At 36.7% G+C, this 27,843-nt stretch overlaps 2 protein-coding genes across 3 annotated transcripts in view; one reads left to right on the forward strand and one right to left on the reverse strand.

Annotated features, from left to right (window-relative positions):
• The window catches only part of CENPP (centromere protein P), a 176,528-nt gene that overhangs the window by 119,476 nt on the left and 29,209 nt on the right, over positions 1–27,843 (forward strand). The window lies entirely within an intron of this gene.
• On the reverse strand, positions 874–27,722 carry ECM2 (extracellular matrix protein 2). Of its 2 annotated transcripts, XM_063291874.1 has the most exons (10): positions 27,513–27,722; positions 24,865–25,173; positions 21,682–21,870; positions 17,980–18,537; positions 17,233–17,348; positions 11,622–11,757; positions 6,739–6,896; positions 6,278–6,417; positions 2,587–2,913; positions 874–1,929 (listed from the first exon to the last, which is right to left on the reverse strand). In XM_063291874.1, the coding sequence occupies exons 2-10, from the start codon at positions 25,157–25,159 to the stop codon at positions 1,719–1,721; spliced, it is 2,130 nt and encodes a 709-aa protein (XP_063147944.1). In that variant the 5' UTR covers positions 25,160–25,173; positions 27,513–27,722; the 3' UTR covers positions 874–1,718. The 2 variants fall into 2 exon arrangements, with proteins under 2 accessions (XP_063147944.1, XP_063147945.1); XM_063291875.1 differs by lacking the exons at positions 24,865–25,173; positions 27,513–27,722 and adding an exon at positions 22,439–22,921.

Consider the following 27,843-nt stretch of genomic DNA (forward strand, 5'->3'; position numbering starts at 1 on the left):
CAATACATTACATACACTACGTGCAAATGGGCTGAATCCTGTTGATGCCTGTGGTACTTCCATTTATGTAAACAATAGAGAGGGCAACCGCTTATCCCAATGCCTTGGGTCTTGGCTGGCATACATGGTTCTCAGAGTTTTATTCATCCTCTTCACTTAGCCATCAGCTTGAGAATGATATGGGGTAGTTGACCCCCAGATTCTCACAGATTCCAAAAAAGAAATAATACTATTTTGGATGTTTGCTTTCTTATTGAAAATAGCAGTATTCATAATAGTATAATAATATTTACATAGTAACCCATCTAATTGTTCCCTATGATTTTGAATAACTGGTTATATAAATTATCACTGTAATTTAGGGAAAATAAGAATTTGTTCCTTTACCAGATTTGCAGTATTTTTACTTTGGATGGAGAATTATCAGTTATAATTGCATATGCAATCCATTGCATATTAATAAAACATGCAAAATGGAATCCAGCAGAGCCACTGGATGCAGTTTCTGACCTTTATACTTAGTTTCTATCTTTTCATGTTGTGTTCTTAATGTTTAGATTAAACCTGACCCAATATAATCAATAGTTGTTCTTTCTAAATTCAGCAAGAGGATATGGATTTCAGAATATTGTAAAACAGCATTCTAATTGTTGAAGAAGATCACAGCACTAGCAGTTCTAATTATTTTAAATCCTACTCAAGTTTTAATATTTCTATCATATCAGAACTTTCTTGGTTAGTCTTTGTTAATTCAAACCTCATTAGCATAGTGTAGTAAAGACAGTACTGACAATTTGTACCCTGCCTTCAGGCAACCTAGCTTCCAGAGATATTAGGCTAGCCTTTTTTTTATAAGGATAAATACAATCACATATTTTATTGCAATAATTGGCATGTCTTCAGGTATGAATGCCTTTGTCATTAATTCATTTAACTCTGAAGGGTATGTGCAACTTTCATTTTTTAAATTTTTATAAAATTATTCTTGGTTAATAGTTCCTGAAATGTAAATACTGTATTTTTAATCATATATTTGAATAAATTCTGCCCATATGCAAAAGAGAAACTATAATCATATAGCCAATAGAGAATGTATGTGGCTTTATGATTCCAAATGATACGTAATAGATTTCTCAAGTATTAGAGCATATAATTACATTGACTGGAGCACAGAATTTTTTCCCTAAAAATTCTTGGATGATGTCTAGGATGTTGCATGGCTAGGATGACTGCATTTTGCAGTGGTAAAAAAGGAGCCAGGTTTTTAAAAATGTAGTTCTGATGAACAGTCTTCATATTAACAGGACATATACTTTCTATTGCCATGACATCTTAATTTTGACATATTTTTGGATTTTTTTTAAATGTACGTTTCAAAGGATGTGAAATATTATAATCCATTGTACTGAAAATGGTCTTGATTAAATCGGCTTTTTGAAGTTAATTGGAAGTTCAATAAATTCCAGCTTTATTGTGCTTCCTTAAAACATTTATTTTATTTATAGATAGATAGATAGATTTAGCATCTTACCTGTAGTATGCTACCAGTTCCTTGGAGACATTTATACTCTTACTGCTCATCCTTCATTAGCCCTAAATATTATTATTAAGCAATAATAGTATTCAGATACTTTTTATGACATATTAATTGCTGGCGAAGAACAAATATTCTAACTATATTATTTACATATAAAAATACATTTGTATCACAAAACATTTTATTTAATTTTCTGAAGTTTCAGAATCACACTAGAATATGATCTTACACATGAAAAGGCATATGGTGAAAGGCCCCTTGTATTAATATAATTGTATTCAAGATGAAGATGTTGTAACTGCGAATCTTCATAGTCTTCTTCCTCATCACTCTCGTAGTTTTCCTCCTCATGATTTAGTCTGCATCTACAGATTCTCTCTGGAGGGACAGCTCTGTAAAACCATACCAGAATTAGTGAAACAAGGGTAATCATTATATTTTGCTAGTCAATTTCATCTGCCCTTCCGGATAATTTCCAAGATAGAAATTTCGATGGACAGCCAAAAGTGCTAACAGGAAAGTGTGCTTTACTGTGTGCTAGTTGGCATGTGCCTTACACAGGACTAAAAAAAATGGCAAATCCGTCATTTGGTCTCATACCTAGTCAGCAAAGATGTTTTCCCTCAACACACTAGGTAGCCACCCATCCCCTCTAATCCTGATTGCAGAAATGCTTACTCTAGTAGCAGTGCATTCTTACTGATTAAATGTATAAAGAATTAAATGTTAGATTGCCAACTCTTGAAATATCTTGGTATTCTGTAATAAGATCACATGCAAGAACTGTTCTTGTGGAAGAACTTGGAGTTGAGGTTGCTGAAATCCTAAGAGATTTTGCGTGATTTTTTTTAAAAGGTTGCCAACAATTTCCTGTATTATCTGACTGGATTAACAGGGACTAATTCTGCATGACTCAAATGTTTCAAAGAATCAAGATAGAATTTTATAAATTGATGCACACTCTAGGAAAATGTAGAAGACATTAATACATTTAATCTTATGCTTTCCCAAATGGCATTTAAAATTAACTTCTAAAAATGCTTAATTACCTGATTTTGTTGTTGTTGAGCCTTAGAAAATTTAATGTTTTCATTTCTGCAATTCCAAGTGGCACAGACTTCAACTGGTTATGATCTAAAAACATTTCTCTGAGAGAATGGTATGCTCCGTAGAATGACACAGGGTCCACTCCATAATCATCAAGTTTATTAAATGAAAGATAGAGGTATTCCAGCCCTGGTCTCATATGTCCAAATACAAATCCTGGAATTCTGTCAATTTGGTTCCCTATAAGTACAAGATGTACTAGTGACTTTGGCAAATAGGAAGGAACCTGATACAACTTATTGTAAGAAAGATCAATAGATTCCAAGTTCCTGCATAAAGACAAAAATACACAAAAGTTAAAAGAGCAAGATAACAGACATTCTAAAGCAAAAAGTTAGGAATATTGACGCATGCTCTCTCATCTGTTCAAACTGTGTGACTGAGTTCATGTTGCTGATTCACACAGGACTGCTTTGGGAATAATGTGATTGTTTTTTCTTGTAGTAGGATGTGCAGATGAGTTTTCCTGACTTACTGACTGCAACTGTAGCTTAGTATGCTATCTGAATGAAGAGATATAGTTTGTCTGTTTTCTGGTTATTCCTGTTTTGTTTTTTACCTACACAGGTCTCTAATAAATTCACAGAAATTTAAGGAAAGAAGTTTTTTAAAAGGAAAAAAAAGCAAACAAGACATAATAATTCTGCAAGATTAAGGTCTGGCTCATATATAATATCAAGCCAGAATTTTCTGACGCCATATTTTGTTGCACAAACCTTTGTACCTGGGTTGTACATGATAGTAAGCCAAATAGGAGATTTCACGTTCTGCTAAGCCAAAAACAAAAGGGCACATTTATGATTCATTCTCATACAAGAACCAGGGTTGACTATGATTTGTTTCTTGTTCGTTCAACAAGTTAACTTCATTAAATGTGTGACCACAATAATGAAAAGTAATTTGAGAAATATTTTTATGTTCTCTGACTGATGTTGATGGACACTGAAAATGCTTACAGCAGGTGTTTTTCCACCACTCTTCCGCACAGCTTCCTTATTCTTGAAGGCTATTAGACAGTTGTGAATGAAGTGATAACAGAAAAAAGAAGTCAGCAGAACGTTAGGACGGTTATAGCCATTTAGGCAGTAGGCCCTGGACGATGATCAATGAACTTTCAGATTAAGATTTATGTAGAATGTGGGAGGGTATTTGAACCTTTCCCTGCCTTTTAGTTTATCCAAAGGAAAGGATAATAGCTGTTTAGCAGGCAAAGAATTGTTTGGACACTACTGGAAACCCTGTAAGTATTCTTCTTTGCAGAGAAAAGACTAGTGACCCAGAGTGTTTCACAGGATGTAAATTGGCAGCACATTCAGGAGAGTTTAACTCTAGAGATTCCCTAAGACATAGAGTCAAGAATGAAGTCTTAGTTTTTTTCATCTTGTTGCATTTTTCACCTTCCAGAAAGAGAGGATTAGCATGCAGCTTTCTAGCCTAAAATATCTACTTACAGTGACAAAACTATAAGGAAGACCAGTGACTCTATCTCATGGTGGGGCCAGTGTAATAACTTCATGCCTCAAAAATCTGGAAATTTGCAGTTCTGCAACAGATTCTGTACTATTTAATACAGAGGTAGGACTGCAAAAAGAGAAATGCCAGCCAGCCATTTGTTTTTAATAAACATCTCAACTCCCTAAAGAGAATTTTTTGTACCACCTACTCTTTTCCCATCACTGTTGTCAAATTATTTATAACAATTGCCAGTATCCAGACGCTGGCTGATTCAGAGCTACGTAAGGAAGAGGGGGGGAAAAAACCAATGGAAGTACTTTTAGGCCCAACTGCTTTCTTAATTTTCCTCCTTTAGTTATTTCATGACAACTCTGCAAAAGTAATATAATGTAACTTGATTGTACTAATTCAGTTTTTGAACTAAAGGATAATATTCAAGTAGTGAGGGGGGGGTTGGTCATTTAGGAGGAAGGTGCTTCAAATACTTACTTTTCAGGCTGCATATTATGTTCAGTTGGCAAAGTCCAACAAAAATAAGATTTGGAGAGCACTTTAATTCTACATTTTAAAATGGTTATGGTTTTTTGATGACAAATACACAATTGCCAGGATGCTGTGTTGACTGCCTGTTAGTTCACAGATACATGGAATGTGTGAGCTGGGAGGGACCTTGTGGGTTTTCATACAGTACTTCGATCCATTAAACCATCTCTGACAGGGCATTTGGAGAATAAGAAGAACTCAGCACTGTTCTAGGTGGACTATTCCACTGCTTGACAGTTCTTGCCATCAGGAAATTCCTCATAATATACAGCCTGAATCTCCTTTCTTTTAACCTGTTGTTTCTTGTCCTGTCGTTGGTATCAATAGAGAACAAGTCTGTTCTCTTGCAGTGGCAGCTTTTTAGCTACATATAGATTGTTATCGTACTTCTCCAGAATATTCTCTTTTGCATTCCACAGATGCATGATTTCTTTAACTGTTTCTGATAGGGATTGGCTTTCAGGCTCCTTATCCTTAGCTCTTCTCTAAACCTGTTCTAGTTTCTCTGTGCCCCCTTTATGGTGTACTCTCCAGAACTGTGCAGTAGTTTTATGTCCAACCAGTTGAAAATCAAGGGGTCTGCAGTACCTTGCAGTACACATTTATCTATCTTGTCCAAACGGATATCATAAGAGATTTTGTTAAATGTTTTGCTGAGATTAAGGTAATTAATTATTGTGTGTTCCTTCTGGCCCTAGTTTTCTGCTAATTCTAGAGCAAAGAAGAGATAAATGTTCTGAGCAATACAGATGGCAAGGGCTGCTACAGAGACGTACAGGAAATTTAATAGGAAAGTGCAAAACCTACTGTTCCAGGCAATATTCCAAAAATCCCATGAAAGTTCCATCCTCCTCCGGACCACACTGATCTGGCCATTCCAGAGGTGGTTTGGCAATTTTCTGGAAGTTAACCTTCCAAATTGGAAATGGTTCATGATATTCCATATATGTTCTAAATTCTGGGAAATTGCCAGACCACCCCTAGGCAGGTGTTCTCTAGAGAAGGAATGAAACATTCTAGAATTCTGCAGAATGTTCCATTCCTGTAATGGCCAGTTTCATGCATCTCTAAAACTTAGTACAATATGAAACAAGAATCAAGCCCATCCTTAAAGTCCTGTTATGCACAGAGGTGTTCCTTTCTTTCATTTTCTCAGGGGAAAAATGTCCTTCTACAGCCTCCTTATTTGAAAATGTCTGGTCGAAACTATTTGCCTGTCATATCTTATTAGATCATGACAAAGGGAAAATAGTGAAAGGACTTGCTACTGTCATTTTTGTTTTTAAGCCCAGTGAAATGTGACGAAAAATACACTAGACCTCCCTCTGCTACTTAGGGTTTACATCAACTGGAGAAGGCACTGAAGGTGATTTTCATCCTGCACTTAGACCATGCAGGAAGCAGAAACAAGATGCAACTTTCTCTGCTTGTCTGTTCCAAAACATGTCTCAAAGTGAGAAAACCATATTCCTCTCCTCTCATACTGTACTACAGGAGGAAAACAAGCAACTAACAAATAATCATGAATTCCAATGCAGTTGTAGAAAACTTGCCTTCTGCACAGTTCAATGTTTAATGTTCTTTATTTTTACATTAGATAAATATTGCTAACAGAAATAGGTAATTTGTACTTACTCATGATTGATCCATGCCAATGGGGCTATTCTGCTTTCTTCTAATTTATTGTGCCTTAGAACAATTGTGTTTATGTTTTCAGTATGATTAAAGCATATTTCTGTAATTTCTTCAATCTGGTTATTATCAAGGTATAGTTCCTACTTAAACACATGGTAGAAAAAAGAAATATATGGAATCATATGGTATGGTATATTAAACGTTAGAATTTCTTTGAAATCTATTATTTATGATTTAAAGCTGATTCCACAGAACAAGCAAAATGTTATTCTCTATTTTTATACAAAGTGGCATAAAAGATAGAAGTTATAACTGAAAGAGGAAGGAACACAGATATTATCCTGAATGTGTGCTACACTTAACATGCCAAGTGGTCTAAGAACTAATCTATATCTATCCCCTGAACACAGATTTAAACATTACAAAATAAAAGAAATGGGTAATTTAAAAAATGATTTTACCTCAATAGAACAGGGAAGACCTTGTGGAATAGTCCTAAACTGATTTCGCCCAAGGCGCAAATATGACAAGCTCTTCAAAGGCTGAAAAGCTAAAGGGCTGACATTTGCTTCACTAAGTTTGTTGCTCTCTAATTCCAGTGTCACCAACTTCTTTAAACCTTTAGAAATGAAAACAGTTAAAAAATAAAATTAAATGAAGTGTTAATGTATTATGTATCATCCTCAGCTAAGAATAATATTTTAGGCTAATAAGTAACCAGGATACAAATGTATACATACACACACACACACACTTTCATCACAGCTATCTAGGTCACATTGTCAAAAACAAAATATATATGACCCACTGAATGTTTTGAGGTCACCTGATGTTTAGATGAAAGTAAGTACATATGGCTTCAGCAAAGGATCGTTACCTTGTCGTGGTGCTGGAGCTTGAGCACCTCAATGATGCCATGAGCTAAACCGTGAAGGGCCACCCATGACAGAGAGGTCAGACTAAATGCGATCCCTGGGGAAGGTAATGGCAACCCACCCCAGTATTCTTGCCGTGAAAACTCAATGGATCAGTACAACCAGAGATATGTCGGTATACCATCGGAAGATGAGACCCCCAGGTTGGAAGATGGTCAAAATGCTACTGGGGAGGAACAGAGGATGAGTTCAACTAGCCCCAGACGTGATGACGCAGCTAGCTGAAAGCCGAAAGGACGGCTAGCGGCCGACGGTGCTGGTGGTGAACGGCGAATCCGATGTTCTAAGGATCAACACACCATTGGAACCTGGAATGTAAGATCTATGAGCCAGGGCAAATTGGATGTGGTTATTGGTGAGATGTCAAGATTAAAGATAGACATTTTGGGCGTCAGTGAACTGAAATGGACTGGAATGGGCCACTTCACATCAAATGACCACCAGATCTACTACTGTGGACAAGGGGACCACAGAAGAAATGGAGTAGCCTTCATAATTAATAGTAAAGTGGCTAAAGCAGTGCTTGGATACAATCCAAAAAACGATAGAATGATCTCAATTCGAATTCAGGGCAAGCTATCTAGCATCATAGTGATCCAAATATACGCCCCAACCACAAATGCTGAAGAAGCTGAAGTAGAGCAGTTCTATGAGGATCTGCAGCACCTACTGGACAACACGCCTAAAAGAGATGTTATTTTCATCACGGGACACTGGAATGCTAAGGTGGGCAATCAAATGACACCTGGAATTACAGGTAAGCATGGCCTGGGAGAACAAAATGAAGCAGGACATAGGCTGATAGAATTTTGCCAAGACAACTCACTCTGCATAACAAACGCTCTCTTCCAACAACCTAAGAGACGGCTTTATACATGGACTTCCCCAGATGGACAACACCGAAATCAGATTGACTACATCCTTTGCGGCCGAAGGTGGCGGACATCTCTACAGTCGGTAAAAACAAGACCTGGAGCTGACTGTAGTTCCGATCACGAACTTCTTATTGCACAATTTAGGATCAGACTAAAGAGATTAGGGAAGACCCACAGATCAGCTAGATATGAGCTCACTAATATTCCTAAGGAATATGCAGTGGAGGTGAAGAATAGATTTAAGGGACTGGACTTAGTAGATAAGGTTCGGGAAGAACTATGGACAGAAGTTTGCAACATTGTTCAGGAGGCGGCAACAAAATACATCCCAAAGAAAGAGAAAACCAAGAAGGCAAAATGGCTGTCTGCTGAGACACTAGACGTAGCCCAAGAAAGAAGGAAAGCAAAAGGCAACAGTGATAGGGGGAGATATGCCCAATTAAATGCAAAATTCCAGAGGTTAGCCAGAAGAGATAAGGAATTATTTTTAAACAAGCAATGCGCAGAAGTGGAAGAAGACAATAGAATAGGAAGGACAAGAGACCTCTTCCAGAAAATTAGAAACATCGGAGGTAAATTCCAGGCCAAAATGGGCATGATCAAAAACAAAGATGGCAAGGACCTAACAGAAGAAGAAGAGATCAAGAAAAGGTGGCAAGAATATACAGAAGATCTGTATAGGAAGGATAACAATATTGGGGATAGCTTTGACGGTGTGGTCGGTGAGCTAGAGCCAGACATCCTGAAGAGTGAGGTTGAATGGGCCTTAAGAAGCATTGCTAATAACAAGGCAGCAGGAGACAACGGCATCCCAGCTGAACTGTTCAAAATCTTGCAAGATGATGCTGTCAAGGTAATGCATGCTATATGCCAGCAAATTTGGAAAACACAAGAATGGCTTTCAGATTGGAAAAAATCAACTTATATCCCCATACCAAAAAAGGGAAACACTAAAGAATGTTCAAACTATTGAGCAGTGGCACTCATTTCACATGTCAGTAAGGTAATGCTCAAGATCCTGCAAGGTAGACTTCAGCAGTTCATGGAGCAAGAATTGCCAGATTCACAAGCTGGGTTTAGAAAAGGCAGAGGAACTAGGGACCAAATTGCCAATATCCGCTGGATAATGGAAAAAGCCAGGGAGTTTCAGAAAAACATCTATTTCTGTTTTATTGACTATTCTAAAGCCTTTGACTGTGTGGACCACAACAAATTGTGGCAAGTTCTTAGTGGTATGGGGATACCAAGTCATCTTGTCTGCCTCCTGAATAATCTGTATAACGGCCAAATAGCAACAGTAAGAACAGACCATGGGACAACGGACTGGTTTAAGTTTGGGAAAGGAGTACGGCAGGGCTGTATACTCTCACCCTACCTATTCAACTTGTACGCAGAACACATCGTGCGACATGCTGGGCTTGAGGAATCCAAGGCTGGAGTTAAAATTGCTGGAGGAAACATTAACCATCTCAGATATGCAGATGATACCACTTTGATGGCTGAAAGCGAAGAGGAACTGAGGAGCCTTATGATGAAGGTGAAAGAAGAAAGTGCAAAAGCTGGCTTGCAGCTAAACCTCAAAAAAACCAAGATTATGGCAACCAGCTTGATTGATAACTGGCAAATAGAGGGAGAAAACGTAGAGGCAGTGAAAGACTTTGTATTTCTAGGTGCAAAGATTACTGCAGATGCTGACTGCAGTCAGGAAATCAGAAGACGCTTAATCCTTGGGAGAAGAGCAATGACAAATCTCGATAAAATAGTTAAGAGCAGAGACCTCACACTGACAACAAAGGTCCGCATAGTTAAAGCAATGGTGTTCCCCGTAGTAACATATGGCTGCGAGAGCTGGACCATAAGGAAGGCTGAGAGAAGCTTTTGAACTGTGGTGTTGGAGGAAAATTCTGAGAGTGCCTTGGACTGCAAGTAGATCCAACCAGTCCATCCTCCAGGAAATCAAGCCAGACTGCTCACTTGAGGGAATGATATTAAAGGAAAAACTGAAATACTTTGGCCACATAATGAGAAGACAGGACACCCTGGAGAAGATGCTGATGCTAGGGAGAGTGGAGGGCAAAAGGAAGAGGGGCCGACCAAGGGCAAGGTGGATGGATGATATTCTAGAGGTGACGGACTCGTCCCTGGGGGAGCTGGGGGTGTTGACGACCGACAGGAAGCTCTGGCGTGGGCTGGTCCATGAAGTCACGAAGAGTCGGAAGCAACTAAACGAATCAACAACAACAAGTACATATGGATCCTATTTAAAAGACCATTGGATGAGGGCTTGATGTATAATTAAACTTTGAAATGTGGGAGCAAGGTGCTGAATCATAATAAGTAGTAAACAATATAACCTAGAACTAACTTCAGTATTACAGAGTGTGTTAGTAATATAATGCTGGTAACTTGACATTTGCAGCTGTGACCCAACACCATCATTTAAAGTACTTACAAAATAGAATTATTGAGAGGTAAATAATGTCATGGAGAAAATCTACCAGTGTGGTCGCTAGGGGTCAAAAATGACTTGATGACATATAATCAATCAATCAAATATTGTCAGGAGGAAATTTATATTTATATCCAAAATAAATTTCTCCAATACAACATTTTAAATCTGAGTCTTTGTGATATAAGGTCTTGTTAATTTGCTAATACTGATCAGAAGCAATTTTACTATCTAACAAACTGAACTACTGAACCTGGCCTTGTATAGGAAACTAGGATCAGTCATTTGACAGATGGCAGAACACTCTTCTTAATTTTTAGTTTAAACACCGTTTAGTTTTCATTCTTGCTGTATTCCTTGTGCACCACACAGGAGCGATCAATAGGATACGGCAACAGAATTGTCAGAAGTACGCAGCCATCACCTTAATTACGATAACAATGAGAATCTAGGGAGGAGGAGACCTTAAGTCATCCAATAATGAGTGAATTAGGCCTCAAGCAGGGATTCTGTATTTGGGGGGCAACAATAGGTAAGTATTTGTCCCTGACGGGATAGCTGGCTCTTATAAGTATACAGTTGCCAGAGATAGCTACTCTGGGAAATACCACTTTGAGAACAAGTAGATAGCACTGTAGTATAAGACTTTGGTGCAATTCCCATGTCTAAAAAGTGTCAACATGACACACCTCCTGTTCCTAGGAATTATTTATTTATTTGTTTATTTTTATACTTCAAGTTTAGTCACCGCCCATCTCACTCAGAGAGCGACTCTGGGCGGTTTACAATAAAATTCATTGTATTGACAAAAAAATGCTTCCTGACAATGACTTTCATGAGGTCTATCATGATGTGGAAGGTCTGACTCATATTCTGTGATTCTCAGTTTGCAGCACTCTTACAATTTTTGATTGTGCCTAAGCATAATTGTGTGTCACAGGAGTGTTAGAAGAAATTCTAGTTTGTAGAATCTAAGTGAAAAAAGGAAAGCTGTTTCCCAGAACATCAAAGATTTCAGTTTTGCTTGCCATGAAGTTAAAAACTCGCATGATGGAAATGATTTCAGTTAATATTTTTTAAAATACCTTGAAAGCTATCTTCATTAATTGCATGTATTTCATTTTCACTTATTTTAAGTTCTTCCAGAGTTGATGGCAAACCATTTGGAATATGAACTAGTGCATTTCCATCCATATATAAACGTTGCAGATTCTTCAAGTTCTGTATTAAAAGAAAAGACTCATTTTGAAAACTTCTGCTTTATTAATCTACACTAGCTAAATTAATGGTCCAAAGAACACATGCAGTGTGTGGTGCTGCTGTAGCTTTCTGGAGACAATAGATTCAGTGGCCGAAGAACCTCCAATATCTGCTGAAATAAAACACAGCAACATAACAATTTAAATGCTGAAATTAACATAAAGTTTTGGGTTTTGAGACAGGTGGTTTTAAAAATGTGTATAATAAAATAAAAATATTTTAAGAGTAAGGTATTCGTATCATGCAACATTAACATAGAAAACTACCACAGCAAAATAAATTTATTAAAGAATGGAATATGGGAAATTGGGAGGAAATCCTAATATTGGGTGGCAGGAACATTCGCAGATGGTTTGAAAGGAATAAACTCAACAGAAAGTTAGGGAAGAATGCTTGTGTATATGTGTGCCTTTGAGGCACTGCAACTTTTTTGGAAGTTGTGTGCCCTTGCCTTCTTCCTAGGGCTGAAAGAAAGTGAATGGCCAAGTCACCCAGCTGACTTTGGGCCCAAGGCAAGACTAGAACTCATGGTTTTCAGCCTGGTGCCTTAACTACTACACCAAACTGGGCCTCATTGAAAAATTATTGTGGGTAATTTCCAGTTTAGTTTGCACCCAGCACACTCCCAATGAATCCCTATCCCCAGAGCAAGTACACTCAGTACTCAGTACAGCTAGCAAAAGCCATTTATTTATTCATTCATTCACTCATTCATTCATTCATTCATTCATTCATTCTCCCAGCCTGAGCAAGCCCGCTCTGGGCAGGTGCTTGGTAAGCACAGCTGCCATCCTGTCATCAGTCAGGCAATACTTCAGCTTTACCTGCCCCTTTTCTTGCATGTCCTTCACATAGTGCAGTTCAACATCTATGTATTCCTTTTTGGGTTTGGACTGCTTTGTGTCTGCATTTCTCATACATCCCATGTTGTCCTCAAATAACATGGTTGGATTGATTCTTTTATTCTGAAGTCTAGCAATAGTTTGTGCGGCCACACATGTTCCCTGCATGCTTTTTCCACAGCACAGTATCCAGCTTCTGCAGATGTTAGGGCTGCTGTCCTTTGTTTCCTGCTGCAGCAGGCAATTAATGCACCTCCATTAAAATATATGTATCCTGTAGTTGATTTCACGTCAGATTTATCTCCTGCACGATTCAAATCTGTATATCCAATAAGTTTTGGGTGATTAGTTATAGAGAGGTTTAAGTCCATCATTCCTGTTAAGTATCTTTTATTGTAAACCGCCCAGAGTCCCTTTTGGGAGATGGGCGGTGATAAATTTGATTAATAAATAAATAAATAAATAAATAAAAAATCTGCCTAATCTTTTTACTGATGTCTAGTCATCCTGTGTTGGCTTACTGAGCTTTCTGCATAGCAATCCAATTTCTTTGGCTGTAACAGACCTACTCACAGATGCAATGTATGCTTTCCTATGTCTGTCCTGTAGTGCTTATTACTTGCCAACTCATTTTGGTTTCCTCCTTCATTCAGGTATCCAGCTTCCATTGGTGTACTTGATTCTTTTGCCTCACTGAGACCTGGAAACTTTATTAGATGTATTTTTTTGTTTTGTTTTGTTTTTGGTTGATCAAGTGTCCTCTACTTTTGTTGTTTTATATTTCAGTTCCAAGATGGAGCCTAATATCTGCAGAATGTTTTGCTTCCACTTCTTTATTTACAGTAAATTGTTCACCATCTCCAAGCTGTCTCTTTTGTCCTCTGTTCCTACAGTTAAATAATCATAACAGAAGAATGTACATATGTCTTCCATTTTTAACTCTTGTATATAAGCATGGTTCAGGACTTCCTGTTTAAAGCTCATGTTTTGCAATATTTGATTTAGTTTTTTAGACCATGCTTTGCTTTTTGATTAAAAGATAGATGCAGATATATTTTGAGTAATAGAGTATGAATGTTGTAAAATAGTTTTTCCCGCCCTTTGTTTTGATTGCTATGGACCATAAAGGTGTGAAAAAATAATTTCTGACTGCTGGCTAGCTGTTTGAATTCAAGCCTGGCAAAACTATTCCTTTTTCTCTTTGCCTTCATATAGTAGTCACATTTTGATTCCCTTTGCTTCTCACAAGGACAAACATTCAGCTGAATTGCTAAGTCCTCATTCTTTATTTTCTCAATAACACACTCTTCTCTTACCAAATCTCTGCCATTTTGCAGGATTATTATTATGCATGCATCCTGCTACTCTGCTTGCTTTAGGCTGCTTAAGCTCCAGCTTCATTTTGCTTTCCCATTAACATCACTTAATGTCTCTTTGTAACAGTACAAAGTCAATTTTTAAGCACAATTTTACAACTACAATGCATAAAATAACACAGATTTATGTAATTTGCATCCAATTAAGGTACATTATATGCTTCTGGAAATACATCCCTGCTTTCATTATAATTTATTAGGCATTTCATTTTAATTCTGTTTTTCCCCATACATCCATCGGCATTCCATTTGCTAAATTATCTTTTCCTTGGTAAGATTCTTCAAGGATTATAAACACATCTTTGTTGCAGGTATATTTACTTGATGTAGCACTATCCAGCAAAAGAGTTTTTCTTTTCAAATTCAGAATCCTGTCCAGTTTCAAGAAAGCATTTATTTGCTAACATAAATACTCTTTCATTGTACTTTGTTGTTTCTGCAATCCCTGTGTAGGCTTGACTTTTCATTTAAGACATTTGATTTCATAATCCTGCTGTCTGGGTCTTAGCTCTGTGAAGTCTGCATTCTCTTTGAATATGTCCCTTTCTATTGCAGTAATGACAGACTACATTTCTCCCTTTTATCTTGTTTAGAGAATTCCATTGAGTTGCATCATTCAGATCATCCTGGTATGCCTCCAGTTTAACAGTTATATTCCCAAAGGAAATTTGTCATGAAGTTTGATTAACAATACTATATAGTTTTTTTAGTAATGATAGGAATAACAGTTGCTTCCTTAAAACATAAAAAGAGTTCATATTAGTTTGTTTTAGTGTCTTCTGAATAGAAAGATATTCTGACCCATGTTCCATTCAACTTCCATTCCCTGATAATTTCAGATTTACAAGTTTCCTGAACATTGAAGTATCATTGCTCATTCCTGAGTATGTATACATCTCTCTTAGTTTGTCACAGATCTCCTTTTCTGAAGCACAGTTTTGAATCAACTTACAGGTGGTCACATTCAACCTCAGTATGATTTCAGACTTCAGTAATCAATCTGTTTTTATCCAAGTTGTCCTAACTTGGGCTTGTTCTGGACATGATACTTCCACAGAATTCCAGCTTTTCAAATAGTGCTTCTATCTTCATGCTCCAGGAGTGTGTTTTTTCCCATCTTCAAGCATGAGATGCTCTGATTTCAGTGTCACTGCCATTTCCAAAAACTTTGTAATAGCTTTGAAGGTATGAAAAAACACTCTTCTAATAAATACCCACAATGTGTAGCCTCTGAGTGCCAGTTCAGCTGGATGCTTGACCGAGCACCTGGAAATAAATTGGGATGTTTAGTGACTCGGGTACTCTCAGTGCTTGGGTTTAGCTAGAACTCCCTGCTGCACCCATACTACCAATGGAAGCAAATATTTGTAGCTCAGGGTTGAACTGTGGAGTCCTTGGTGCTCTTTGAGCCTTGTTGTTTTCTTGTAGACATTTCATTGCTAGACTAGGCAACATCTTCAGTGCGAAGAGGGAGTGGGCCTTGCTCTCTGTTTATACACTGTAGTTTGTCCAGCTTGTGTTGGTGGAGGTGTTGTTCTCTCCTTGGCAGTTCCTTGTTTGCTGCTTGGTTGATTGCCTGAGTTAATAGTTCCTTGATTAGGGTGTATTGTGCTGTTTGATGGTTCATCTGGTGTTAAGTTGATTTTTGCATATGCGTGTGTTGATTGCTGACAAGGGAGTGTACTGGTCTTTTGGCTTTTCTATTGTCTCTTCTGAATGGTATGTAAATGTTGTTTACCTCTATGTGTCTGTTGATGGCTGCTTTGTCTGAGTGCCAGGCTTCCAGGAATTCTCTGGTGTTTTGGGATTTGGCTTGGTTTAGGATGCTCAGTTTCCCAGTTGAAACTATGGTTGAGTCTGTCCATGTGTTGTGAGATTAAGGAGTTTTCATCATGTCTTACATTATCTCTTCATATAGCTATCTCCATATAGTTGTCTCCATACATTATATCTCCATATAGCTACTGGAAATAATACTGTGGCTAATTAGCATGGAGAATTCCAAAGGGAGTGACCTTTGGTTATTCCAGCTTTAACACTTTTATGTACATAACAGTAGCAGAATAGAGAGGGAAAGTAGGACCGCAGGTGATCCCTCTTCTATTCTGCACCTTGGAGAAACAATTTGGTGGATAGGGATAGTGTATCTAGCACATAGAACAGTACTACCCTGATATCTGTTGGAGGTCAAACTCTGTTAAAAATGGAGCAACCGTTATTTTGAGCTGGGGTGTATTCTGCAATGCTGACAAATTCCTATGTCACAAAGTAGAATAAAGAATAAGGAGATTTCCTCTCTAGATTTAATTTTGACCAACAGGAAAGAACTGGCTGATAAAGTACAGGCGGCCAGAACATTGAAGTGAAAGTGGCTATCTCCTCTTGGAATTTATGTTAGCTAAGAAAGCAAAAATGTGTAGTCTGATGTATACCTTAAAGATTACAAAAAATAATTTCAAAAGTTTAGGGAAAATTATATAGGATTTCATGACCAAAAAATTCTAAAGTAAAAAAGCATGGATAAAGATTATGCAATCCATAATAAGCAAAAAGACAATACTGACCATTTAAAGTACAGGGACGTTTTGTTTTTCTTAGTTTTTAAAAATTGTAATGTTATAAAATGGAGCCAGTTTGGTGCAGTGGTTAAGGCACCAGACTAGAAACCGGCAGACCAGGAGTTCTAGTCCTGCCTTAGGCACTAAGCCAGCTGGGTGACCTTGGGCCAGTCACTCTCTCTCTCAGCCCTAGGAAGCAGGCAATAGCAAGCCACTTCAGAAATCTTGCTAAGAAAACTGCAAGGACTTGTCCAGGTAGTCGCCAAGAGTCAACACTAACTTGAAGGCATCCCCACAAAAAATGTTGTAAATCATGGTGCATTGTGTTATTTAAACACAGTAATGTTTATGTAATATGAATAAAAATTATTAACATTCTATCATTTAAAAAGCTTAAACTATTCAAAATGAAAAGATAAAAGTAAAACTTCTATCAGTATTAATTGCCATTTAGGATGTCAATGCTGCAAGAAATAAAATTGTTTAACTTTTCATCCAAAGTTGAGTATAAAATAAAAAAGAACCACTGCATTTCATATCAAAGTATTAGTTATATGATAATACTTTCAGTCTTAAACTAATTATTTAATATTAAGGTCTCCATTGTATTGTTACCTAGTGTGAGTGTGGGGGGTTGGGGCGTGTATAGATTTTTCTTACTTTAAATGCCTGTGGACCAATGCTGGATGATGTGATTTTATTTTTACGAAGATCAATTCTCTCCAAATTAGGCATCCCATTGAAAGCTCCATCTGGAATTTCAGTGATGTCATTCCCTAGGGAAAAGAAAGATATATATTAGTAACAGAAAAGTTAAGAATGTTATCTCTAATTGCTGGCCATTTCCTTTTTAAGTATATCTAGTTAAATTCACAGCACAAGGAATCTAACACAAGAGAAGGCAGTGATAATTTTTTATGTTGGGAATTCTTTTAGTGAGGATTTATATTGCCTCTTCATTAAGCAGCGAACAAAGTAAAAAATTTAATACAACACTAAAGGAAATTAAAATGATCCCTTCTCTTTCTCTGTCCCAATTTTCAAAGTAGGAAAATGCAGCTACAAAGAACATGGCTGTTTGATCAAGGGCAACATTTGAAAATTGTTGAATGAAAGGAGGCTAATTTTTCAAGATCTTGTCCAGTGCTTGCCTTTGCAGTAATATGCTACTTACAAAGGAGAGGTCTTTTCACCTCTCTTCAAAAGATAACCTGTTTTAAAATAATAAGGATACTCCTCTGCCTGTAGAGTTCTAGTTGCCTCTTATTTATTCTGTTCCTGATGCTCCACTTACTGTATTTATATTGTCATGATGAATTATATCAGCGCCTTTGAAGACAGGTCTGGGTTTCATTTGGATGAAGAGCAGTTTCCAAATACTTCCAGTGCATTAAAAAAAATCCTTACCTTCAAGCTCTATGCTTATAAGCTCTTCATCCATGATTATGGGTACATGTGTGAGCTTGCTGTTAATGCAGCTTACTGTATTTTCCAAGACAGAGCATCCGTTTGGCAACGGAGGAATCTCAATAGAAGGGTCAGGAACTGGGAAATGCGGTGGCACTCTGAACACATCTCCACGCAATACATCTTCCTCCTCTTCGCTTCCTTCCTTCTCTTGTTCATTTTCTTCTTGCTCCTGCTCTTGTTTTTTCATTTCTTTTTCAATTCTTAGCTCTTCTTCTTCATAAGCTCTTCTTTTTTCTTCCTCTGATCTGGTTTCCACCTCTTCTTCCATTTGATCATTGATATGTTCATGTTTTCTCCTTGGTTTGTGGCTTTTTATTCTCTTCCTTTTCCTCTTTGCTTTATTTCTTATATGAATATTCTTTGCAAATATTTCTTCCTTCTTTTGCATTGGATCTTGCGCCTGTATATAATGCAAGGCTGGTTCACTGGGATCATTTGGCACAGGAGAATCACCAGAAACTTCAGCTGGGTCACCTCGAGAAATTGTACTTGGTACTGGATATAAAGAAGCAAAAAGAATAGTTAAGGTGATTTAACTTGGGATAGTAATGCCATTTTTATAGTAAGTGTCAATAAAGACATACCTGAAGCTATACCTATTGTTATCATTATTGAAAATTTATACAAAATCAATATTGCATACAAACAATGTTGTATACAAGATCAGAAATATTAGAAGTTTAATTGAGCTAATTTGTTATTTTCTGTGGTTTTATGGGCACATCCAATAAACCCATTTTATTGGATGTACTTATATCTATATTTATGCTGAGAAAGAGAAGACGGAATACGTGAACCAGTGATTTTATTTCAACTGAGTTAAATATTAAAGTCCTAATTTGTTAGTCCTATAAACATTAGTTGCTCTAATTCTTTTTCTTGTTCAAATATAATTGTAAAAATTCCAGGTTTTTAAGTTTTTTATTTTTTAAACAGGTGTAACATGTTACAATACAATCTAGATGTGCAAAACATACTGATTTCAAACTGTTCTGACTCAAAAACTGCTAATAAGAGTGTTCTTATTGTATATTTCACTAGTTGTACTTAAAAGTTGAAGCAAAGCACATTAAATAAAACTTACAAACAGTGTTGTCTCAAATGTTCTGATTGTTCTGAGCTCTTGGTCACTGGGTTGCTTTTTAAAAAAAACATCAACCAGTTAAGTTATGTCCCTGCTGCTATCAGTTTGATTGGATAGGGAGATAGGGGAGTAGAGTATTCAGAGGAAAGCAACTGTAAATTCCTGCTGTATTTATAAAATTATTTGCTATGGATGTCAGAGTTCATGTGAGAGGATAGCCTTTGTGTACATTGAGCTTTGTTTTGCAGACAGACAATGCAAAGGTCTGTGGCTATGTGCATTATTGTGCTTCAGAAAACAACTTTTACCAAAACTGTTAAAGTCATGTTGACACAAAGATACTAGCACAGTGTTGTGATTCGTTTGTTGAGCTTCAGGCTACATTTAAAAACATGAAGGCTCTGTACCGGTTTCTGTTTTAATTAAGGCTTGGATTAGATTGAATCTATGTATGGCTTTGTGCCCCAAATGCCAAGATTAAAGACTTGGTTTGGGATTGGCAGTAAGTCAGCTCTGCTTTCTTTTCTCCTGTCCTGTGCTGAACTTTTATTGGCTCAGATCTGAATGTATCTGATTGCTTGCTTTGTCATGCTAGCTTTTAAGAATATTTTGCATGACATGTGTGATTTGGTTCAATTTGGTATGTTGCTATGCCATAAAATTATACTTGTTAATGTAAGAGTTATAGGCATTAAAATTAAGGTACAAACTGACTTTAGTTACTTGTTGAAAATAGAAAATAGCCCGGCGTAGTCTGACTCATTGGGCTGCTTCTTATGCCCTTTTACAGGAACAGCATAGCTATCCTGCTGCTACTAAGTTGTGCCAGCTGATAAGTATGTGAAGTATGTGCCAACTGAAAGGATGTTAATAATTAGTTCTTTTTGCCCTGTGTTAATATGTTGGCTGTATGTCTGATAAAAGTTAATTTAAGGAACTGAAAGACCCTTCTTGTTGAAAACCTGTCTGGGCCTTTTCTGAAAACAAATTCAATTGCTGCTTCAATTCTATCTTACAGAGATATTTTAATATTTCAAAAAAACATAGTAACGGTCACCCTATTAAGCATGTTTTTCTGCCAATTGACTAGTAATTGCAGAGGCATTGACAGATAAAAGTTAAAAATATCAAGATGGCAAGCACAACTGTGCGATCAAAGCCCCTCCTTCCCTCCTCCACTTCCCCACCAGTCAGCCCCACTAAGTAGACCAGAGCAGGAAATCAACTCCACAGGAAGGCTAAAATTACCCTTATTAAAATGGGCTATTATAACAGAGTCTTGCAAGTCTGGCTGTGCTGTACTCTTCTTATACTGTAGCTAATCAAGCAGGCATTGGCCTGAGCCACTTCAAAGTATTATCTCGTTTCTCAGGACTTAAAAAATGTTTTAGCCCCTTTTGCCCATGTAATCATCTTCCTTATTCTCTGTACACACACAAACACAAACACAAACACAAACACAAACACACACAGAGAGAGAGAGAGAGAGAGAGAGAGAGAGAGAGAGAGAGAGAGAATGTCCCTGAGGAGCTGTTAGCATAGACAGTAACTCTACTTACCTGTGTGTCCTGGTAAAAAGCAAGGAAGTATAGAGAATACAGAGCTTGTCACAGGTCTCCATTGCTTCCCATGACTAAAATAGTTAAGATTTTTTTTCCTGTTGGAATTCAACCATCTTGTAATGTTCAAATAGACTTTTTGAGTCAGTCTTTTTTGTTCTGAACTCAGTATAAAACATGCATTCCACAACAACAACAGCAGCTAGTAAATGAATAAGAAATAATACTTTCCAAAAGTTTAGATGATACCTCAACATACCTTTCCAGTTATATTCTGGGTAATATAATTCAGTGAATACCATGCTCTAAGAGCAAGGGACTATCAAGATTGCAGCTGATTGACCTTTTTGTGGGTAGTGCTAGCAATTACATAATGAACATCTTATCATCCCAGAACTGTAAGCTATGAAGTGCTACCGCTTTCAAATGTAATTGTGTAAAAATGTGACCATTTTTGTGGCTTTTATTTAATGGCTGCCAGATGTGAATTTAGAAGGTGAGCTGGGACAGAAGAATCAGGGTGCTATGCAACATTATCATTATCACTGTGTAGCACGTGCCACTAAATTCTTCATTGGCAGACTTCAAGCCTGGTCAGTATTTTAGACAATAGTATATTGTATACTATGAACACTAAACATATAGGTAGGTTAACATTTTTGGATTGGATTATCATATATGACAGCCCCAGAGCTATCATATCCCATTCAGGATATGTTATTCTGAATAGAAATACTGCTAAATATTATTATTGGTATTATTAAATATTATTATTTCCACACATTCCAGTTTCCAAAATAATGTTTCAATTGCATTCAAGGGTCATTGCATTATTTCCCCTTTCATTGCCCTGTAGCATTTGCCTATAATTGAAGGCATATGTTGAAATGTGCTTGTTTGCATATTATGTTTATGTATGTAAGAAATTAATGTACACCAAAATGTATGCCATGTGCATATAACACTCAATGTATATAAGAGATTGATATACTGTACCACTGTCCATACACACGGGGCAACATTCCCCTTCAGGTATTGTAGGTTTGTGACATGTCACAGGATTGCATGAGGTTTCATCACAAAACACCTTTCCTTTTGAACAGAGGCATGTGAGGCAGGGTTTAGGAGACCACACAGCTTTATCAAACATAAGCATTCCATTAGCAAAGCACCGTCCTTCTTTTCCTAAGAAATGGAAGCCAAAAACAGTTTTTAGAATATAAATATAAATTTAAAAATAATGATAATACAAAATTCACTGGTTTTCACTACCAGGTTGATCTAAATTTTGATGTAAGTGCCTATAATATTATTTAATTCAATGCCAGACAGTGGTGATGCAACAGAACATTATCTCAGATGAGAAGTTGATGATGTAACAATTAGATTGCCAGATTAGATCTGCAGAGACCCAGATTCAAACTCACTTCAAAGAATTCTCATCACAAGTTTAAAAAAGGGGATAATACAACTTGATATCTTTCAGTCATGCAGTGACTGAATGACTTACTTGTAGTATGCACACTACATATGTAAATGTGTATCATAGGATACTTAGAACATAATTTAGGAAAGGAAGATACAAAATCTTGTAAAGGTATTTAACACCTTCTACGTAAAATATATGTCCATCCTAATCAAATGTAATATATTTAACTGAACATCTGATTGACTGTAAAGCTAGAGATAAATAGGCTATTTTCCAAATGTGATCTTCGCTTGCAATTATTCTAAATACTAGACTAAAAAATACCTTGTGGTTGAAATCCTTGGCAGATACCTCAATACTTTCAGCTTCAGAAATATGGTGCAGTTTCAATACTGGGCTCCAACTAATTTGAGTTTAGTGGTTTTAGTTCAACCTTTGGGTAAAAGTCCAGATAAAAAGAAAAGAATCAAGGGGAAAATGAGGAAAATATATATTGCTTCAGTATGGCTGATGATTCCTGAGAGGGAGATCTAAAATACTTCATACAGAAGGCATGGTATATACTGGCATATTTCCTTTAATATGAAAAAAATGCTCCCAAATGAACAGTTTTAGACAGATTATTAAAAATGAACTGTAATAATACTTTTTGGTATTCTAAGTAGCCTTTTAAAAAAAACTACTTTATTACCTGCCTTTTCTGTGTAATTCCACTTTGAGATTATTTATTTAATTTATTGTGTGCACCTTGAAACAGAGGAATAATTGATTTGGAAAATATATATGCCAGGTTTATAGATAGTCTAGTTTCTGATATATACTGTTTTCTAAAATAACTATTTGCCATGAAAATTTTTCTCACCCAGGCTGACTATGATACTGTATCATTTCTAGCATCATCAGAACTAGATAAATTACAGATATCTCCACTTCCATTAGTAAGTCCTTATCAATTTATAATACAATTATATTACACAAGCTGATATATAAATGTTTGGAATTAGATGTTCAATAGCAACATGTTCAAAAGATTGCTGCTGCATATTACAGTGTGAATGTTTATTACAATGAACTCAACAAAAGCCCTGCTTTCACCTTTACTTAGAGTTCATATATTATATTAATTACACTTACTTATTCCAAATATTTGTATGCCATATTTTCAGTGTACATGGCTAAGCCAAGTTGTTGCTACCACAAACGTTTTAGTTTTGAATACATTGGAGAATTAGATCTAGAGTTTCATCTACTTGTGTATCTCTACTGATACAACAGACAGCATTGGAAGATCAAATCTGTCTGTCTCTCCCCATGTGCCAGTACCACCCAGGTGTGTTTCAGAGGGCTATGCAACTCTCCAGAGGAGTTCTGTAAGGTACAATGGGCTGCGCTTGGAAAACTATCATTCTGAGAGCAACAATTGAGATATCTGCTAATGTAGCATTGGACTTAGCTTATAAAATATATGGTATTAGCACAGAGAGACTTTACATATTATGGATTAACGTATTTCGTCATAGGAAACAGCAGAGATACTGTTTGTGTTCTGAGCTATATAATATATAAGGCTGTAAGTGCTTTTCAGCTGAAAACACCACTAATACCTTACATCTCTGAATCTCTCATTCTGAATACTCAGGTATGAATTTCTTTTACAACAGTCTACTTCTGGTGCCTTGATTCAGGTCAGCTGAAATTGATAGAAATAATAATGCTTTCCATCTCCTCTGGAGCATAGGGTTTCACATTGTTTAAAGGATGGTTTCAGTGCATTAAAAATAATGAGATAGCTTTGGAACATGCATTCATAGAATCAGTTTGCACATCCATTGAGAGTGAAAATGTCAATTATAAGAATTGTTCAATCACTAGGACGATTTCAGTTCTAAACCTTCCAACATCTAAATAATGCTGACTCAGTGATTCATCCAATTCCATGTGCTCTGATAACAAAGTTGTTAGAATGCTAATACTTGTACATTGTTACAGGCTTTGGAAAAAAAAGTCACCTGAAGCTGATGTTCCTTTGTTCTACAGTATTTGTAAAATAAGAATTAATTAATTCATACCTTAATCATTGTCATGTAGCCGTACGTTTTGACCTGACCTGGTAATTAAAAAATGCTTGGTCTACACATTAGCATTTTAATTTTCCTAAGTATTTTTTATTTAATTGTGCTTATGTGTGTTTTAATTGTTAGGTTATTGAGATCTCATTTGTGAATCAACATAATATGAATTTGGAGGCAATTGTCAGGCCTAGCCCAAGAATGACAGGGAAGCCATCCAGCCAACTTCTGGTTCTTTATCTGCTTACACCATGTAGACAGAATCTTGCCAGACTAAACCTACTCTACTCTCATCTAAAGGATATAACCTGGGAGGCTGTAGGCTGTTGCTATTCTGAATCTATTTGTCTTCCCATAGTCCAGCTCCAGGCTGTGTTGTCACTTGTCTTGCCCCCCTCCTTGGAATGTGCTCCCTCTGTCCTGAGAACCAGCTGCGTTACTGTAGTCCATCACATCAATACAATAAATAATAATAAGTAAAATCTATTTCTAAGGAACATGTATTTAGATGAAGAGCATTGAATCCACTACTAGACTTGTGGTATTTTGTGTATCATGCCAGTGGTACTAGACCACTGGTATGATACACAAGATTAAGTGAGAAGAATTCATCTATTTGGAATAGTTTTCTCTTTTACATGGATGGTTTAGGAATATAAAAAGTAACTTTTCCCTGCTTACCTGGCAAAATATTGTAATTGGATTCTTGACCATCCAAACGGGTAAGAGAGTTAAATACTCCAGTAATATCTCCATCAGTATTAATAAGTGGAATGCTCATTAGTGGAGTGCTAGAGATTGGAGGTCTGATTTGTGACTGCTTGTTTAAGCTGTGATTTCCTACGGGGTCCTTTCGTAATCGTCTATAGATTATTCTTCGCCTTGCTCTTCCGGGCATTCCATTGCGTCTATTCTGGGCAAGAGCAACGCACAGATAAACAAGCAGAAGATAATAGACTAGGGCTGCTTTTTGCATTGTGCCCTGGAGTGCTGTGTAAAAAAGAAGGAAAAGGTCATTTGAAGATTAAAGAGATTAGAATACTGTGTTGTGAAAAATGAAAAGTGCATTATTTTTTATTAAGATCCCTATTAAGTGGAGAGTCTAAGGCAAGGCCAATGACTATTTGTTTTTTAATTTAAAATTACATAGGGATGGGAATCTTCTGTACACAAGCTAGATAAAGCAATGTACCAATTCCTAAAGAAAAGTCACAAGAAAGCAAATATTTTTGGAGGGGAAGGAATCTCATTTTTACCACTGCAGGTCTATGGGAGGGCAAGGCGCCAGTGTTTGAACTTCATTTTATCCAACCTATTACAATAGCTGCACCCTTTAGGAGACAAAAGGATTATTCATCGTCTTACTCTGGATTAATGAATAATCAGAAAGATTGTAGCAATTAATTATTACAACTAATACTTAAATAATTTGGATATTTGATTTCTCTGAATTGATTCTAGTAAGATTAATAAATGAACTATTCCTGCAACTTTATCCTTTGTGAATGTCACATTGTCATCTACAAAGACAAGTTCTTTGGCTTTATTTCATAAGTACTCAAAACAGAATCCTCATCTATCAAGCTTTGGGAGCTCACTAATCTTTTTTTGTGAAGATGGCTCTTATTTTAGGTCACATGTTGTGACTTATTAATGACATAAGGCTGTTAATACTCTGTTTATCCTTTTATAATAAAGCTATGTAACAGAGTACAGCAGATACAATCATGCTACCCTATCCATATATTAAAAATGGCTAGCAGAAGTTTTCTTCAGGGGAAAAGTTGGTGGTTTTTATTCTTACCAACCCAAGGAAATGTTGAAAAGCAATTATATAAAATGACTTGGGACTCTGTCTCTCTGTCTATCAGGAGGATAATTCTCCAAATGCAGAACAGAGCAAAATTTGGAATGGTGAAAGAAACCAGCAAAATAAAATCTGAGTTCAAGCTGGAGCTGGATCAGACTGGGGGAGTACCGAAAATAAGTCCAGAAAAATTCCCCCAGTGCATCCCTATGGGAGAGGAAATTAGGCAATCAGCTGGTGTGTGGCTGATTTTTCCACCCCTCCCCCTCCCTCTTGGCCATGTGACCCAGGCAGGAGCATAGGGAGCCTTCCTGTGCACACATACACATGCGTGATATGAGGGGAGAGCAAACATATACATACACGGAGGCTACACATATATATCTACCCTGATTAGTCCTTGGGAGAAATAGTGCACATACACACAAACACACACAGAGCCACAACACCTTTCATTAGACAGAAGAATACAGACACTGCCTATGTCCAACTGCTGGTAAAGAAGGTAGAAAGAATTCAAGAAGCCATGCTCTAAATACATTATTTTGTTTTATGACTTCATACAAAAACATGTTTGTTGTTCCCTTACTGGATTTGGACACAGCTTCCAAAAGATTTTTAAAATCCTAAAAAATATAAGGTAGGTGCCTTTTGTGGGGTCTGGCCTAAAGCTTACCTTCTGTATAAGGTATGAGAAGAACAAAACAAGCTCCTCACAAATGCTGCATGCCCATCACATACTCCTGATGAAAGCTATGAGCATGGCAATAACAATTGCTATTTCTGGGTCATGAAAAGGAACATCTGGATCTACTGAATCAGTCTTTATGTTCAGTAAAGAGAGGTGAATGACCAATAATGGGTGGATATACATTGAACAAGAAGTTGCTTCCTCTTGGACTGCATTAAGGAAGTAACATCTGGCTGAGCCACACTGCATGAGTATATTCTGCACATTGCATGCCACACGCTGAATGTTATATGAGAGAGGAATAGTCTGTTTTCCCAGGTAACTGCATTATGTTTACTGTCTGTTCTTAAGAATTCTGTTTTGAGAAAGGGCAGGGAATGATCTATTTAGTCAGATAATCTGTCATCTCAAATTACTCCATTAAATCCATATTCTAATGGACTACTCTCCAGAAGTAAAAAAAGGATTTTTCCAAATGCATTTGGGAAAAACAAGTTGATTTTTAACAATATATTACTTTTATTAATTATCTCATGCCATTGTAATTTTATAGCTATGAACGTAGCCTTATAAGTGATTGCTAAGGAATTGTCAATATGTTAATATTTTTCATAAAACTGTGAATAATGCTTTTTATTACTTTTATGCCAGTCTAAAAATAATTGGTTTTATTCATATTATTTAAACTTAATGAAATTAAATACAGTATACTTTCTGCAAATACATTTTACATTTGTTCTCTAACATACACACACACACACAAACCCACACATTGATAGTCAATCTCCCATATTTTAAGTAGTAATTTAATATGTAGATGTAATACATTACCTGGTAATCTAATCTAATAGTAGATTCTGTTTGGTGTCATTTAAACTCCAGCTGCAGAAAAGAAAACAAAGGAATCTGTGCTGTTGTATTTCAAATAAAAGAGGCAGTAAAGAAGGGAACACATTAGATGCCTCCTTAAAGAGTTCCTTTCCCTGAAGAGAAGGCACTGTTCTGTCCTGGTGTGTGCAGAAATTCTGCTACTTCAGCTATACAATCTTCCCTTCAAGAAAAAGAAAAGCAGCACAATACTTTTGGTCCTTAGGCTGACAAGGCACGAACGGGGGGCTCTCTTTATGTAAGATACTTTCAGAACCAAAATAAACAGGATTAC

This window comes from Candoia aspera, chromosome 2 (genome assembly GCF_035149785.1).
Source record: "Candoia aspera isolate rCanAsp1 chromosome 2, rCanAsp1.hap2, whole genome shotgun sequence".
Lineage (NCBI taxonomy): Eukaryota > Metazoa > Chordata > Lepidosauria > Squamata > Boidae > Candoia > Candoia aspera.

Coding starts and splice junctions, on each gene's coding strand:
- ECM2 (XM_063291874.1), bottom strand. CDS start 25,159: ATGCAAAAAGCAGCCCTAGTCTATTATCTTCTGCTTGTTTATCTGTGC. Junction 21,871..24,864: donor CAATTACAATATTTTGCCAG/GTAAGCAGGGAA, acceptor TCCATTTCTTAG/GAAAAGAAGGACGGTGCTTT. Junction 2,914..6,277: donor TTGGCATGGATCAATCATGA/GTAAGTACAAAT, acceptor GTCTTTATGCAG/GAACTTGGAATCTATTGATC.